Genomic DNA, 18,416 nt, shown 5'->3' with positions numbered 1-18,416 from the left:
TCAAATGAATCACTATTTCGACTCATTTGATTCATATTCATCATGTCAATTGAATTAGCGAACACAAACATGTGCACCGACTGACCTCAATGATTCCGTGGTGGATGGATGTGTACTGCTTCTTCCTCAGCATCACCAGGGTGATGACGATGATGGTTGCTATGACAACACCTCCGACCATTAGACCAATAATAGCTCCCTTATTGGAGCTCACGTCCTCGGCGAAGAAAACCTGAACAGCAGAAACAAAAGACAAACATGAGATTACAGTCACACGGGCTGAACTCTCATCAGAGACGTGCTGCCATGACGACTGCATCATAAAATACTAAAAATGCATTTGCTGATGAATATGATGCAGGACGACTGACTGCAAAATGAAGCCTATTAGAATGCAGTTATTTGAGCCTAAAATACAAGATACGAGGCAAAAAATTAACATATTTAGAACATATGATATAGTTTAGCAATATCATACCAGCAGGAGTGCTGCTTTTCCCCAATATCTGCACCATTGCTAATGTGACACTGATTTTATACAACAGTTCATATTATGGTACCTTTTAAACACAATATTGCCAGTTTGGCTCAACTTCACAAATAAAAGTAGTTCCAATCAAAGTCACAGTCTGAACTGTTGAGCCTCTGATTGACACGCAGAAGTCATCTGCTACGGAACGAATCCACGTATTTAAATGAATCGAGTGAGTCAATGATTCACTCATAAAGACAGTCACTTGCTCCGTTTCTGAATGAATCAGCAGTTTGAACAATTCGGTTGAGTGAGTAATTCAGTGACTCACTCATTAAGACATTTCTTTTTTTTAACCATTTCATATTCAGTTTTTTGGTAGCCTTAAAAGTTTTTATAATAAAGGCTATGATAATTCAAAACATCTTTAAAAAGCGACTTTTTTGTAATGTTTAGATATCCTGGTAGAACATATTTCAGGCTTAATATGTAAATGTACCAGTTTCTGGTGGTAAACTTCACTGTGTCTCTCTTCAGCTTCCATGCGCAGCTCAGGAACATCGTCAGGCTTCAGTCCAGACACTGAACGACAAACACAGAAATGATATTACAGTTTTTCTCGATTGCTAAAACACTATAACCAGGCTTTTGAACTACAATTTCAAAACCATAACGCCATTTTTCGAAAAGCACACCCATTTCCCTAAACTATAAACACTATTCCTCTGCTTTAACACATGAGTCAGATTTGATGAACTGTTCCTGCAAAACTCTACACAAATCCCTACATTTCTCAGTGTTTACACCATGTGCTCATTTAGAAAGCATAGCATTCAATATTGTTCTCTCAAGTCTGCACAGTTTGAGCTCAATTAGCACACAATTACCCAAGAGGAAACACTAGGAGTCTAAATGTATCACCACCAATCAGAACCTTTGATGGAAATAAAAGGGCCAAAGTCAGCTTACAGTTTTTCTCAGAGGCTTTGGTGCATTTCTCAGGTCAGAAATGAAATACTTGTTCATCCTCCACATCATCTAGTCACTTGTGCACATCATAAAAGCCGTTTCTCATTCTTTTGAACAAGTTGTGATTGCTTTGGTACATTTATGCGACTGATTATGTACATTTGTCTGCTGTTTTCTACATTATCAGTTACTATTGTCATGTTGCTCAAGATGTATAGTTCTCTGTGCAATAGTCATTAGTTCATCGTATAAGTACAAGTAAAAGTAAGTATAAGTAAGGGGCCAGTATAGCCCCTGATGTTGAAGAGGTTCTTGGGCCTGTCCCAGACCAAAGACGGGATGCTGGGGCAGAATAATTATTTTGTTGTTGTTTGCTGTATTGTACTGTACTCTACACTACATTAAATTGAGGAATAAAACACTTGAGGAGTACTACAAGCAACACTTATTACCAGTTTTTGTAGTATTGTTTGAATTGATCTCATCAGTGTGTAAAACTGTGTTGTGTGTGTGTGTGTGTGTGTGTATGTGTGTGTGTTTTTGAGGGTTTGTGTGTCATGTCTGAGAGCAAAGTTTGGTTTTTCAGCAAGACTGAGTTGTTTTGAGTGGAGAGCTTCATTTTGACCTGAATATAGGAAGTTTGGGGAATTGAGTTAGAAGTTATGGATTCATGTTTACTGTTTTGAGAATACAAGGCATAGTTTCAAGAAATGTGTTTAAACAATCGAGAAAAACTGTAAATACAAGTGTTTTGGTTTTGAATCGTTTTCAACTTATGCAGCTGGAATTGACTGTTTACATGCACTTCTGCTCTACATTCTGAATATGATTTTTACATCAGCCCATATACACATGCATGTTTTTGCTGGGGTGACTATTAGATTTGTTACTACTTTACACAAACTTTTAACTGGGACTCAAATATGCAAAAAATTATTTAATTTTTTAAATATGTCTATATATATATATATATATATATATATATATATATATATATATATATATATATATATATATATATTTTTTTTTTGTTTTTTTTGTTTTTTTTGTTTTTGTTTTTCAGTCTTAGTTTTAGTTATTTTAGTACAAATAATACTAAATAAATAAATAAAAAATGTTTTTTATATTTTAATTACAGTACCTGGTCTGGTCGGCAGGCCTCGGTCCGGGACGGGTCGCGCATCCACCGGCTCAACTGCAGAGAGACACAAGACACAAGCGACCGATTCACTTCATATTCACATCACAACTAGATCTTACACTGAAGAAAAATGTCGGTTAACTTGATCTGACTGACAAGCAGAATGGCTTCTGATTAGCTAATAAAACAACTGCAACATTCACAAATAGACAGGAAAAGTTATATGATTGTTATTGTTAACGGAAACTAAAAATGTATATATATGCTGAGTGCTGTAGTGTGTAGCATGTTGTTGAATTGCAGCAGGTCTGTGTTCCTGATGCCGGATGTCAGATCTGCTTCCATATGGCGCTCGCTGCGCTGACCTGGCTCACACACACTCATGAGGCAGCCAGGGCTGCTGGGATACGTGTGTGTGTGTCTGTGTGTGTGTGTGTGAGTGAGTGTGTGTGTGTGTCTGTGTGTGTGTGTGTGAGTGAGTGTGAGAGAGTGTATTAGTGTGCATGTTTATGTGGTTTATGAGGACACAAATGTGTATAATGACATGGGTATGACAGAGGTATTACAATATGAAGGTGGTTTATGAGGACACTGCCTATGTCCCCGTAATTCAAAAGGCTTAAAAAACATACTAAATGGTGTTTTTTTTAAAAATTAAAAAATGCACAAAGTCTACTGTGAGGGCTAAGTTTAGGTGTAGGGTTGGTGTAGGGCAATAGCACACACAGTTTGTTCAGTATAAAAACCATTACGCCTATGGAGAGTCCCCATAAACCAACATGTGTGTGTGTGTGTGTGTGTGTATGTGTGTGTGAGAGTGTGTGTGTGTGTGTGTGTGTGAGTAAGAGTGAGTGTGTGTGTGTGTGTGTGTGTATGTGTGTGTGAGAGTGTGTGTGTGTGTGAGTAAGAGTGAGTGTGTGTGTGTGTGTGTATGTGTGTGAGAGTGTGTGTGTGTGAGTAAGAGTGAGTGTGTGTGTGTGTGTGTGTGTGTGTGAGAGTGTGTGTGAGTGTGTACCCTGGTTCTGTGTGTTGGGCTGGTTGAAGCTCTCTGGGTGGATGAAGCCCTGTGTGTCTTCGGAGGGCAGCAGGTCGAGGCTGGCGGTGCTGTCAGGCATCAGGGCGTCGTTCCCGTAGCTCACTCTCACGTCGCTCTGCAGGTTCGCTAACTGAGCCGACATCTCCTGCTGCTCGTGCTGCAACAGCTCTGACACACAGACAGAACACAACAGATCGAGTCATTGATTCTGGGATTTATTCATTCATGAATCAGCTGTTTGAACAAATGGATTTAGTGAATGATTCAATGACTTACTCATTAAGACTAAAGTTTATTAAGATTAAAGTTTCATATTGATCATTTCGTTTTTTTTAACCATTTCATATTTCAATATTCAGTTTTTGGGTAGTCTTAAGAGTCTGTGTAATAAAGTCTATGATGAATCAAAACATTTCTTTATAAAGCTACTTTTTTGTAATGTTTAGATTAGATATCGTGGTTGAACACATCAGAAAACAGCAATACCAGTGATTACTGCGTCCAAACATGACAATAAGAATTTTATTTTTTAATTAGCATTTTTTTTCATATATGAACTTGAGTTAAGTTTTCTTGTTATTATAAACATTTACATTGTTATTGTTATCTATATTACATATATTATATATTAAATAATTAATTATTATTTTTATAAGAATTCTCATTAGATTTTTGTCATTTTACTGTATTACAATAAAAGACTAATACAACACTTTTATTTACACACACACACACACACACACACACACACACACACACACACACACACACACACATACATATATATATAAATATATATATAAGTGACTTACAAAGGAGGACAATGGAAGCAATCAAAACCAACAAAAGCGCAATGATATGCAAGTGCTATAACAAGCGTCAATTAGGCTAACAGTACACACAGCAAGTTTATTTTTAATTCTATAATAAAAAAAGAAAACAGATAGAATAGAAAAAGAATAGAGCAAGCTAGTTAAGAGTCCTTTTTTTGTTAATTGTACACTGCGGTGAGCAAAAGACAGAGAAGAAATGGCAGAAAAGAGATGATGATGATACGTCAGGATTACAGAGGAAACGACCTGCTGATCAGAGCTTTAATTACACACACGCTTAACGACAGACGAGCTGCTGCTGAACGCAGGAATGAAGCCAGAGAGAGTACAGATGGTGCAGTGACGCACGGCACACAAATAAAGCAGCAGTAGGTGATCAGGCCGACAGCACTCCATCACACACAGATGAGTTCATGCACATCACTTCAGCAAAACTTCAACAATCAGTGTGTCGTCACGGACACTGATGCAGCTCCAGACAGAAAATAAACAAGTGCTCACACACGCAGAGCAGTGTTATTTTAGTATCACTCAAACGCTATTATTAAGTTTTTATTTTTTATTTTTATTATTAGTATTTTTAAATGTCTATAATTTTTATTTCAGTTTTAGCTTTAGATATTCTGAACCTTCAAGTAAAACTGAATGAAAATGAGCAATGCTGCCTTGTCAACTAGATGAATTAAAAATAATTAAAATAATTGCTTAATAAAAATGCTTAATTTTTGTTACAGTTTTAGTAATTTTGTTGTTTTTGTTATTAGGTTTTTTAAAAATCTTATTTTTAATTTGAAGTACTAAAGAATTAGTTTTTATATATTGTATTTTATTTTATTTCAGTTAAGATTTATTTATTTGAAAATATTATTTATTTTGTTTCAGGCATGACATGGGAAATATATATATACATTTGTTTACTTGTTTGATTTACTCATTTGCTTCTGTTTTACTTAATTATTTTCATTCGTAAATTGTGGCCATGAATTATCAAGTAATTCTTCATTTGTGGCCACAATATTATATATATAACACTCTTTTTTTTTTATCTTTAGTTTTAGTTAATAATCCTGGTTCAGCAGGTGTCTTTATTCATCCTCACAAACTCACCGACTTGGTCCTGAATGTCTTCAGTGACTCCGGGCACCTTGTAGAGCAGCCCTAGAGACTGATTCATCCGCTCCTCGATCACACGCAGATGGGTCAGCACCTGAGGTCAGAGGTCACAGGTCAGGAGGGTCACTGAGCCTGTAATCTGCTTCAGTCCCAAAGATTGCTCATCTTCACGGGCTTCATGTAAAACCTGCTGAACTAGCTTGTTGTCTGTGTCCTAGAAAGGGAGCTGCCTACTAAGGCAACATCCTCATGAAATGGAACATGTGACTGATTTAAAACCACAAGCCATTGCAATAGAGTTTGAGAATTAGCTGAATACTTTATAATACAAGAGCTTGTAATAGTGTGGTTAATACAATAAAATTATAAAACAAAACAACTATATCCTTCAAATAATTCAACAAAACTCAATAAATAAAAAATAACCTGCCGGCCAAAATGACAGAAAAACATCTAGAAACAGTAGAGCTCCTGATGTACAAATTAAATATATATGAGACCATATTAAACATTTACATCAAATACTGTATTCAAACCTCAGATCAGGGCTATTATAGTGAACTAAAACTAAAACCACACACAAAAATTTATTTAAAAATATTTTTTACTGAAATAAAGGTTTATAAAATAATGTCTCATATTTCAGCAAGTTGCCCAGGCAATATTTCTCATGTTTGTTTAGTTTAACGTGATGTACTAAAATAACTAAAACTAAAATTAAATTAACATTTAAAAACAAGACAAATTATAAAATGACAAAAACACACAACAAACTTTAAAATTAAAATGAAAACAAAATACAAAAATATGAACTAATTCAAAATATTCAGATTTGAAGATAGACCTCTTTGGGTTTGGGTTGCTAGGGTCATCAATAATGGTTGCTAGGGTGTGGCTAGGAAGTGCCAGTGGTGGCTCATGATTGGTTGTTTGCTGCCCCGAGTCAAATAAGCCCACCCCAATGTCTCTATGAAACTGTAATCCAGAGATATCCATCTGGGCCTTTTATAATGTTCAAGCGATTAATCTCATCCAAAATAAAAGTTTGTGTTTGCATAATATATGTGTGTGTACTGTGTATATTTATTATGTATAAATAAATACACAAATATGCATGTATATATTTCAGAAAAATAGGTTGTTTACATATTAAATATATTTATTTATAATATGAATTATATATACATACATATATTATGTAAACAAAAACTTTTATTTTGGATGCGATTAATCATTTGACAGCACTAATTTAGATTTATATTGGCTTTAAGTGTAATGGGAATGAATTATTGTGAATGAAGTGATGATCAGCGACTCGGTCTCGTACCTGAGGCCGGATCTGCGCTGCTTTCTTGGGGTCGACCATGCGCACGTGTTCGAAGTGTTTGAGTGTGTGCTGTCGGTCCTTCTGCTCGGCGCGGACGTACTTCTTCAGCAGACTGAACACGTGCTGCGGCTAAACAGAGACGAGACGAAGATCACAGATCAGCAGTGCATGATGGGAAGCTTCTCTGTGTCCACAAAACCAGTCATAAACATCAATCTGTTTGAAATTGAGATTGAGCTGAATAAATCATCTTTCCATTGATGTATGGTTTGTTATGATTGGACAATATTTGTCTGAGATACAACTATTTGAAAATCTGGAATCTGAGGGAGCAAAAAAATCTAAATATTGAGAAAATCTCCTTTAAAGTTGTTCAAATGAAGTTCTTAGCAATGCATATTACTAATCAAAAATGAAGTTGGCAATTATCTGCACCTCAGTATTGTAGTACATTATAAAACCGTATGCAATAATAATGTATTGAGTGTAAATTATAATTTTAATTCAAATTATTAAATGGTTGCCACCTTATTGGAACAATAAAGCCCCCCTACACCGACCCTACCCCATACTTTATTAAATCAATATGATTCGTACAAAGAAATATTTTAGCTTTCATTAAATAGTGAAAAAATTTAAATAGTTAGTTTTCAGGTCTATTCATATAATTTACTGTTTATCTAATTAAATATTTCAGTTTTCAGGAAATATTTTTGTTTTCAAGTCTGTACAATACAATTTATTTTTTTCCCCAAAATTTTATTACTAATATTAAGAATGAATATATACACTATAGTTTAAAAGTTTGGGGTCAGTACATCTTTTTTTAAGAAATTTATGCTTTATATGCATTCATTTGATACAAAGTGCCAGTAAAACATTAATAATGTTACAAAAGATTTCTGTTTCTAATAAATGCTGTTCTTCTGAACTTTCTATTCATCTGTGAATCCTGAAAAATAAAATGCATCAGTTTCCACAAAAATATTGTGCAGCACAACTGTTTTCAACATAATAATAATAATAATAATGTTTCTTGAGCAGTAAATCAGTATATTATTATGATTTCTGAAGATCATGTGACACTAGCTATGTTTAAATCCACCTATTTTAATGCACATTTTGGGATATTGCATAATAATAATAAAAAAAAAAAAAACACTGGATGGAAACACCAAGATGCACATCAATTCTAAAAATGTGCATAAAAAGCATCTGCGCTCAACTAAGTCAGATAAATGTCTAATCCGGTAAGAAAACATGGAAACACTTTTACTGAATAAATCCATCAGAATTCAAATGTGCATCAAAACAGACATGTGACTTTGTGATGGGACAGTACAAAACTGGACCAACCAACAGACCGAGTTTGAGCTTCTTGCATATTGCGGCACATTTGTTGGTCTGAATGAAAATGCAAATTCATTCCTTGCCACTAGGTGCCGCTTTTGGAGCGGTTTCCCTGGTAACGCTGAACACAAAGCAGCACTGCCTCACAAACACTGCTTTAAATGAAATCAACCAATCACCGCTGATTAGCGTCACAGAGGAGGGGCTTGGAAAAATGAATCGTTGAGTGAATCGTTTGGGAGTCGTTGAGCAAGTAAGGTAAAAAATTAATGCATATAAGACAATGAAAGTGTTTTTTGACCTTGCGTGCATGTCAACCTGTTGTTGGAGACTCCCAAAACCAAAATATGAACCTTTCATTACCCATAATAGGGGCACTTTAAATCAGTCTGATGATGCAAATTGTAATTTGAGGCCCTTCGCATTTTATGTAGTGTGAATATGGCCTGCTTGGCCTCTGAACTTGATCTAGACTGTAGTTGTGATATGTGTGTGTGTGTGTGTGTGTACCCGGGGTGGATCGGCCTGCAAGGCAGACAGATAGCTCTCCAGAGCGAGGCGTCTTCGGTCGTTTAGCAGCGCCTCCACCCGTGCCATGTGTGTCTCCACCAGCTGCTGCCGCTCGCTGGCCGCCTCCTGCTCCAGAGCCTCCACCTTCTCCTGGAAGTGCTGCGGGGGAAACGCAGCACAGTCAAGCAAAGCCTCATGCAAAATGACAGAGTATTCCAGGAAGGAAGTCCTGGCTAAGGACACAAACTGACCTGGATCACGGCCTTCTTGTCGTTGCGCGGTAAACTCTTCGCCTGTCTCTCGGCCTCTTCCCATTCCCTCATCACCTACAGAACATGAAAATCACATAATAATGACCACTCCATCCTCCATCAGCTATTAAACATCATATTTCTGTACAAACATCTCAGAAACCATTCTAATATCAGTGTTATTTTAGTATCATTGACATATTATAGTTTTTATTTATAGCAATTTTATTGCATATTTTTAAAAATATTTTTACAAGTTGTTGTTTGTAAATACATCAGCATAGTTTTATACAGATTTAATTTTTAGATTTAGTTTGAGGTATTTTAGTACACTTTCTTGGCTACTAATTGAAATTCAGAATAAATAATTCTAAATGTATTAATAATTCATAAATAATTCATCTGAAATAAAAATTATAATTATTAATGTTCATTTCGGTTTTAGTTATTTTAGTACCTACCATAAAAATGTTAAAATAGAAATCTTTTGTAACATTATAAATGTCTTTACTGTCACTTTTGATCAATTTAACGCACGCTTGATGAGTAAAAGTATTAATTTCACCTGAGACATGCGCTCGCGGTGTTTGGCCTCCAGACTCTCTTTGGCCTTCAGAAAGTGTGCGTGCTCGTTCTCGTCGGCCGGCGTCTCCAGATATCGGTCCACAGCGTCCGGAGGACTGGAGGAGGGAGTCGGCACTGCGGATCGGAGAAGAGCTTTTATTACAGCACAGGAGGAGAGCAGATGATTTCACATGCTATACAGAGGCCAACATCTTCCAGCTGAACAGCTTATTCATGTCTAATCTGTAATGAAGCGATGAGAAAATATCACACTGTCATCTTCTCACTGCCAGGAACATTTTGTGCCAGATGATTGTGTTTTGAGCTCCAGCAGCATGAGGATGTACATGATAATCTCTGGATGACGTCTGTTTAGTTCAACTATTTTAGCAACACTGAGATACTATTATTATAGCTTTTATTCATTTTTTTAGATTTTATAAAGTAATATTAATATTAATTAAATAATTTATATTGTTATGTTTCCATGTTCTTTTTATTTGAATTATTTTTAGTTATTTTGTTTTTGTCATTTTTTAAATATGTAGCCTAGTTTTTATAATTTTTTATTTCAGTTTTAGTTAAGTTAAATTAAATGAAAATTTAATACATTAAAATTGAATGTAATTAATTAGATAAAAATAAATAATATGATAAAAAAATAAAAAAGTTTAAGTTTTTTATATTTTAATTCAAGAATATTTTTATGGTTTTAGTTTTGGTTAACTATAACAGCTCTGGATCCTACACTGTAAATCAAAATACTATTGTACCTTTATCAAATGCTTTTATCGAATGTGACTTACAATAAAAGCAATTCATCCTAAATCCTAAATCCTAAATGATTCATATCTTAAAGCAGTAATAGAAACCAACTGTAATGACCCTGAAAAGCTTGACAAGAAGAGTTTTCTGTCCCTTGTTGATGCAGAACGTTATCAAAGGACCTGATTGAAACCACTTAACATGAATTAAAGTCTAATCAGCAGCTGGAAGGAACATTAGACCGATAAAATCATGTAGAGAGAAGCGAGGAAGATCATTAATATAAAGATCAGCAGAAGCACGGCATTAATGATTTTATGCATGCAAATGAAACACACACACACACACACACACACACACACACACACACCTCAGGCTCTTAAAAACACCATGAATTAGTTGAAGAATCTGAGTTACAGGAGAGTAATTGAGGAGAAAGATGCGAGTGAATCGGCAGAGAAAGAATGAAACGCCGGTGAGAAACACAGCAGATCAGATCAGATCAGACTGAAGGAGAAAAATACATTCAGTTTACTCTTCCTCATCACCTTCAACCCCGTACGGCTTTATCCCCTCAGTGGAACACAAAAGCAGACGTTTAGCAGGATGTTCACGCTGCTCTTAACAAGATCCAACATCAACAAATAAGCACCATAAATGTATCATAACGCTTTGTGTACATATGTTACTGTTAGTTTTACTCAAATGAAACGTTAAAATGTTCATGGAGTGACTCTCAGAGCAGTTCTGGAGATGTTGTTCATGTATTTATGTCTTCATTTAGAGAGACGGCAGATGCTAAAATCACATGAGCATCACACACTTCAGCACGTGTGTAGTAAACAAAACCGCTCATCTCGTCATTCATTAACACACGCAGAACATACAGGATTCATATTTAAATAGTATTTTTGCGGCTTAATATTTACAGATACTAGTCCATATCGTGATTTGATTCAGGTATAATGACCTACTTTTGATTCCTGAAATCAATGAAAATCCTGCTAAGCTTGTCTTCTGTGTTTCGCTGGAGGAAGTGACTCTTGCAGTACGTTATGGGTCTGGAGGTCATGAGGAGCAAGTCAGTGAGCACTGATCGGTGTTCGTGGCTCACGCTGTCTAGGATGATAAATCGATGCAGAATCGGTTCGTGAATGGATTCGGAGATCTTCCAAATGCATCGTGATACTCTCTGGAATGGATTCTGAGCTCTGCTCTAGTTTTATCCACACACTCATGTAATCTCAGCTCGGCTCAGAATGCTTTTATGACGTCAGATTAATGTGAACACAGTCCACTGTGAACACTCTTGTAATTCACTTCAACCTTTTTGAATCTTATGAATGATTATTTTAGGTTCAAGTGCGTGTAAACAAGCAGAGTAGGCTGTTTCTGAAGCATGCAGCGCCACCTTCTGCTCAAAACTAAGCTCAGAATCCACTCCAGAAAGAATCGCCATGCATTCAGAAAATCTCGATTTATTTTCCCAGCCCTAACGCTGTCTGTCGTTCGGTCGGTGACTTACAGACGCTGCTGCAGACGGACAGACAGTACTCCTCCGACTCAAAGTTATTGCGGTTTCCTCCGCAGCCGCCGTAGATGAAGGGAGCGCAGCGGCCCTCCTCACGCACAAAATACCAGCGGGCCAACATGGCCCTGCAGGGGCCCGTCTCTGCGCTCGCAAAACACACCTCTGACGACACACACACACACACACACACACACACATACACACAGGTGAAGTAGGGGTGTGTGATATATATCGTCTGCAATAATATCGTAATTGTTGTTTCAACGATGTGCGATTTGACATTATCAAGCATTTTGCAAAAACCTTTCAAAAGACCCCTACAGAGCGCACGCTTACATTACGTGCATTGAATCAGTCTAATAAAATGCATTTAGACCGTTCCCAAAATTGAAGATATGGGGACAGAAAATGTATATATTTATATCATTTCATATAGTTAATCATCAATATCACACAGTGAGTGCCGTTTTTTTTCTCCAAAAATTACCATGATTACAAATGTGATATTGATTTTCATTTGATTTGATATTGACTCACTTATTAACAGTGACTTGCTGCCACCTACTGGCGGGACATTTAATACAATTTATTTGTATTAATTAGATAATTTCAACACTATATGTTTAATATATCAAAACATTATTTATGCATTTGTAATTGCAGGTTAAATGCATTAAACAGTGTGTAAACACATCTAAACGCCTCTTCAGACGCAGCTTCTGTGTTTCCTCTGCATTGCAAAGATTAATTTTATTGATACTGATTTAATTTACTTGGTAACAGCTCAAATGTCTTATTATTCTAATTCACTGATTAAATGTAAGAATTTGACTGAAAAGATAAAGCTTATCTTATCTAACTTATTGGAAAATATTAATTTCTATCAGTGTGAACTGACCACCACACAGAATATGAAGAATATCAAAAACTCTAGGAGTCCTTAAGATACCAGCACAATAACACACTCAGCAAAATATCACCGAATTATCGTTATCGATAAAATCCCAGAAAATATCGAGATATTATTTTTTGTCAATATCGCACACCCCTAACGTGAAGAGCTGCATCTGATGATGACGATGAGCGAACGCTCGACGTGATTGGCTGACGCTCACCTCGCACCACCTCCTCTACTGACTCCGTGGTAGTGGTGGTCGTCATGGCGACACTGATGCTCTGGCGCTCCTCCTCTTCTTCTTCCTTCTCATCCTCATCCTCGTCTCCATCTCCATCTCCATCCTGGTCGTTGTCCAGAAGCTCCTCTTGCTCATCCGGATCCTCGTCATCCTCCACTACGGCCGGTTCGGATCCTGCGTCTCGCGTCATGCTGGAGGAAAACAAACCATCAAATCACAACGAAACAGAGCATCTGCATAGTCCTTCATCATAATACTACCACCATTCAATCAGGGATCAAATCAAGTGTCATATTACGGGGTTTATGATCATGTGTTCACACTTTAAAGTGCACAAAAACTCAAATCCAAATCAAACACAAATGGATCATTGCTCACAGTCTCCGATCATCAATGCCAATAAAAAGTACATTTAGCTTAGTTTAATTCTAGTTAATCTGGATATTAAATAAAAACATATAATAAGATTGTATGAAAGGTATTATTATTAAAGTATTATTATTACTATGTATGCAATTATTATTGTAATAAATGTATTATCACACACACACACACACACAGACACAGACACAGACACAGACACAGACACAGACACACAGACACAGACAGACACACACAGACAGACACACACACAGACACACACACAGACACAGACACACACACACACACACACAGACACACACACAGACACACAGACACACACACACAGACACACACACACACACACAGACACACACACACACACACACACAGACACACACACACACACACACAGACACAGACAGACACACACAGACAGACACACACACAGACACACACACAGACACAGACACACACACACACACACACACAGACACACACACACACACACACACACACACACACACACACAGACACACACACAGACACACACACACACACAGACACACACACACACACAGACACACACACACACACACACACACAGACACACACACACACACACACACAGACACAGACACAGACACAGACACAGACACAGACACACACACACAGACACACACACACACACACAGACACACACACACACACACACACACAGACACACACACACACACACACACACACACACAGACACACACACACACACACACACACACACACACACACACAGACACACACACACACACACACACACACACACACACAGACACACACACACACACACACAGACACACACACAGACACACACTCTCACACACACACACACACACACCTGTTGTCACTGTAGTCGTTCTCGGCTCCTCCCCACCACACGTCTGAGTCGTCCTCCTCAGCGGCTGCGCTGTCCAACTCTTTCTCTGCTTCCGCAGGGCAGCAGACGAACTCGACGCCACGGAAACGGTCGATACCGCATGGCAACAGCATCCCGTAGTCATGGAGATTCATGCTGCGGTCACCGCAGGACTGTAGAGAGACGAGAGAGTGTCATTTACGGACAGGAGGAACTTCAATATCAAACAGCAGATCAACAACATGAAACCACTCCAAATAAAGAAATCAATTCAGTGATTCAAACCCCATCAGAGTCTTACACTGAAAAAACACACATGAATATATTTATTTGTGTGTTTGTACATGTATGATAATGATAAACAGTCCCATACTTCCTAACAAGTAAATATAAAATGGAATATTTACAGATTTCCTGAAAACATATCAGTGTTATTTTAGTATCACCTTTTTAGTTTGTGTAAATATTTGAAATTATATTTTTATTTTAATATTTGCTGCTTTCACATTCATTTTAGTTACATTTTTAGTAGTTTTGTTGTGTCGTTTTGTCATTTATATTAGAATTTGTTGCATTTACGTACACGTGTCTATACAAGTTTATTCATTTCTATTTCAGTTTTAGTTCTAGTTATTTATACTCTTCAAATTAAACGAAAATGAGAAATGTTGCCTCGTCAACTACAGATATAAATGTAAATTTATTAAATAAATGTAATTAAAAATAAGTTCAATTTTTATATATTTGATTTTATTTCAGTGACCATTTATTTTATAGTAAAGATAGTATTTATAGTGTTTTATGATTTTAGTTTTAGCTGTAACTATAATAACCTTCAAACATGTCCAGCACACATCAAATACATTTTATTCATTCATTCAAATAAAATCAATAGTTAAATAAATCAAAGTATTTTTTATCGGTAAGATTTCTTTTTAAAGAAATTAACACTTTTTGGCTTCATCAAGGACACATTAAATTGATCAAAAGTGCCAGTAAAGACATTTATAATTTCACAAAAGATCAAATAAATGCTGTTCTTTTGAACTTTCTATTCATCTGTGAATCCTGAAAAATAAAATGCATCACGGTTTCCACAAAAATATGCATTCCACATGCAAATCAGTATATTATTATGATTTCTGAAGATCATGTGACACTGAAGACTGGAGTAATGATGCTGAAAATACAGCTGTAGATCACAGGAATACATTACACTTTAACACATATTACCATAGAAAAGAGCTGTTTTAAATCACAATAATATTTCCCATTTTTGCAGTATTTGTGTTGTGTGTGTTTCTGACCTCTTTGGCGACGGTGTGCCAGTGCAGGTGACTCTCACACATGTCCATGCGCTCCTGGTGCAGGAACTTACACTTATCAGGAACCAGCAGAGCGTCGCTCACGAACTCCCCGACTGATACAGAGAGAGAAACACGATGAGCTGAACAAGCCCTTATGGAACAAAAATAAATGGCAATATACTACAAAATATAATGCAATATATTGCATAATACATTTCTATATAGTGCAAAATAATGCTTTTTTGAAATGCAGTGTTATGTCATATGTTTTTGCTCAAAATGAATACAGGGAGATCTGTTAGTGTTTAATGTTGTATTATTTTGAAATGTAAAACTGTTTCTGGCATGTGTTAATAAAGAGTTTGTGGGGTTACTATTGTGCAGAAGAGTAGAGCCTGTGGTCAGGATAACGATCGGCCAAACAACATTAATATATATGTGTTACCTGATTTAAAAAGTAATGACTGAGCATTTTTCAGCTAGTGATTCACTAAAGTGCATTATTATGAGCAGGTGTGCTTAAGCTATTGTAAACTAGCTATATTCTCAAATATGAAACGTGTATATCATAAATGATTGTTAAATATACAGTTCCATATATGTGTGTATATACTGCATGATTATAATATATGTTCAATATATGTTTACACATGCAGTACCATATCATCACATGTACATCTATATATTATAAAGTGTACTGCTATATATAAAATTACATATATTGTGATGTATAAGTACACTGCAAAAAATAGATTTTCTTAGTATTTTTGTCTTGTTTTCTTGTATAAATATCTACAAATTCTGGAATGAAGATGCATTTACTTGACAAGTAAAATGACTTAAGATATTATGTCTTGTTTTCTGAAAATATTATCCAAATTGTGCTTAAAACAAGCAAAAATATCTGCCAATGGGGCAAGAAAAATAATCTTAATTCAAAGGCTAAACAAGATCATTTTTCTTGCCCTTGTGACTGGTTTTGTGCTCCAGGGTCACATATACCATTATGTCATTTAATATATTGCTCATTCATATATTAGGAAATGTATTTTCTTGCGTATGAAGAGACTCACGCACCCAGGCAGCGATAGGGCACCACGATGTGCATGTGGCTGCGGCACTGTTTCCGGCCCTTCTTACACCAGTCCCAGATACTGACGGGCTGATTGGCCTCCACCACGTTTGTGATCTGAAGCTCTGGATACACCTGAACATCACACACACATGAGTTTAGAGTTGTGTTTTATCCAGTAAAAGCTCTTGTAGTGTAATTGTAGAAATGTCTGTACTGATTTTGATCAAGTAAAGGTCAGAATAACTGCAGTCATATCTCCAGATGAACTCTTACTGGACTGAAGCAGCTCAGCTTTACTTGATTCTCCATCAATCATTTTCTAGAAAAATCAGTGCGTCTCAAATCTGATCATCAGGATCTTCTGAGGAGCGTTTATTTCTTCATCTCTCAATCAGCATCGCATTGCGTTATATGTTTGGATCATTTCAATCTAATCTAAGACATATTATTGGAGATTTAGAGTGATATTTAGATCATTTTATGTCAGTATCTGCTGTACTGTTATAAAGATCTCATTGATTTATATTACAAACATCAGAATTTCATCATAGAAATATCAGGACCTGAACCAAACTGCATATTTTTGCTCAGTTTGAGCCTCTGAATAAAACTGAGCTGTTTTTTCTCATCAGTTGTGTACATTAGGGTTGTATGTTACACATAATGTTGTTAAATGAATGTTTATAGCATATTTCAGTTTAATGAGTCTCACCATGATGGTGTTTAGTGTTTGTGTGAATGACGCTGTGCACCTTCTATATATGTTAATGTTTAAAATCTGCTTTGGTTCATCATGTGATTCTCATCAGCTCCTGCTTTAGGTGGTTATCAGTGTATTACAAACATATAAAACAGATTTCAGTACTTCAGTACTTGGTATATTAACATTATATCAGTTAATGAAAGTTAAAAACTGTAAAACTTAAAACGTTGCTACCAGATATTTTGCAGTAACATTCTGGCAACTACAGCTGCCGGTTTTTTACCATAATTTTTTTTTTTACAGTGTATTATTGGTGTGTTAATTATTTAATGTTTGAATAAATGATCTAATCTTTATAGTCCAAGATATGATGGCACAATATCTGAATGAGTATGTCGTTAACGAGCAAAGAGCATCTGAAGTGCTTCAGTTCATAAACTCTGATGTATTTCTGGGTCAAAGTGGCTCTGATGACGCAGCGGCTCGTATATGATCTTTCACACATTATCTCTGGCCTTGTATTGCGGTCATAAATAAAGGACAGGAGCGCTGTCTTCACCTCCTGGCAGTACTGCAGGATTCCCTCTTTTGTCCCGACGCAGCTCTTGCTTCCAGACGGATCGGGTTCCCATTTTCCCGTCTGAATGTTGATGTGCATGTTGAGTTTCCCGCAGAACATGGCGACCTGCGGCTCGGCCAGCAATCCGGTGCTGGAGTCCGACGGAACCTGCGGCAGAACACAACCACAGACGTTCTTCATTAGAAACCTCGCTTCACTCCCAAATACACCACAGTATGGAAGTGAATGAGCTTGAACACTGCAAAAAATATTTTCATCTTTCTGGTATAACAATCGAAAAATTCTTGAATCAGGATGCATTTACATTTTCTCATTTAGCAGACGCTTTTATCCAAAGAACTTACAAATGAAGACAATGGAAGCAATCAAAACCAACTAAATTCTGAACAGATAGAATAGAAAAAGAATAGAGCAAGCTAGTGTTAGAGGCCTTTTTTGCTTTTTGTTAATTGTATAATAAATAAAAAGAAAACAAATAGA

At 36.4% G+C, this 18,416-nt stretch overlaps 1 protein-coding gene across 2 annotated transcripts in view; it reads right to left on the bottom strand.

Annotated features, from left to right (window-relative positions):
* The window catches only part of LOC306873940 (amyloid-beta A4 protein-like), a 32,670-nt gene that overhangs the window by 3,412 nt on the left and 10,842 nt on the right, over positions 1 to 18,416 (bottom strand). Inside the window, exons 2-16 of one of the 2 annotated variants that reach the window (XM_079423536.1) lie at positions 17,916 to 18,083; positions 16,656 to 16,785; positions 15,579 to 15,691; positions 14,254 to 14,444; positions 12,978 to 13,189; positions 11,857 to 12,024; positions 9,568 to 9,701; positions 9,003 to 9,077; positions 8,752 to 8,910; positions 6,892 to 7,020; positions 5,559 to 5,658; positions 3,598 to 3,786; positions 2,583 to 2,636; positions 972 to 1,054; positions 86 to 232 (exon numbers count right to left, since the gene is read on the bottom strand). In XM_079423536.1, the coding sequence (XP_079279662.1) occupies positions 86 to 232; positions 972 to 1,054; positions 2,583 to 2,636; positions 3,598 to 3,786; positions 5,559 to 5,658; positions 6,892 to 7,020; positions 8,752 to 8,910; positions 9,003 to 9,077; positions 9,568 to 9,701; positions 11,857 to 12,024; positions 12,978 to 13,189; positions 14,254 to 14,444; positions 15,579 to 15,691; positions 16,656 to 16,785; positions 17,916 to 18,083 (2,052 nt within the window). The remainder of the gene's footprint in view (positions 1 to 85; positions 233 to 971; positions 1,055 to 2,582; positions 2,637 to 3,597; positions 3,787 to 5,558; positions 5,659 to 6,891; positions 7,021 to 8,751; positions 8,911 to 9,002; positions 9,078 to 9,567; positions 9,702 to 11,856; positions 12,025 to 12,977; positions 13,190 to 14,253; positions 14,445 to 15,578; positions 15,692 to 16,655; positions 16,786 to 17,915; positions 18,084 to 18,416) is intronic. The other variant, XM_079423537.1, reaches the window with a different exon arrangement.

Source organism: Barbus barbus (assembly GCF_936440315.1).
Source record: "Barbus barbus genome assembly, chromosome: 8".
Classification (NCBI taxonomy): Eukaryota; Metazoa; Chordata; class Actinopteri; order Cypriniformes; family Cyprinidae; genus Barbus; species Barbus barbus.
The sequence above is the reverse complement of the archived record's forward strand: the minus strand, read 5'-3'. Positions and strand labels throughout refer to the sequence as shown.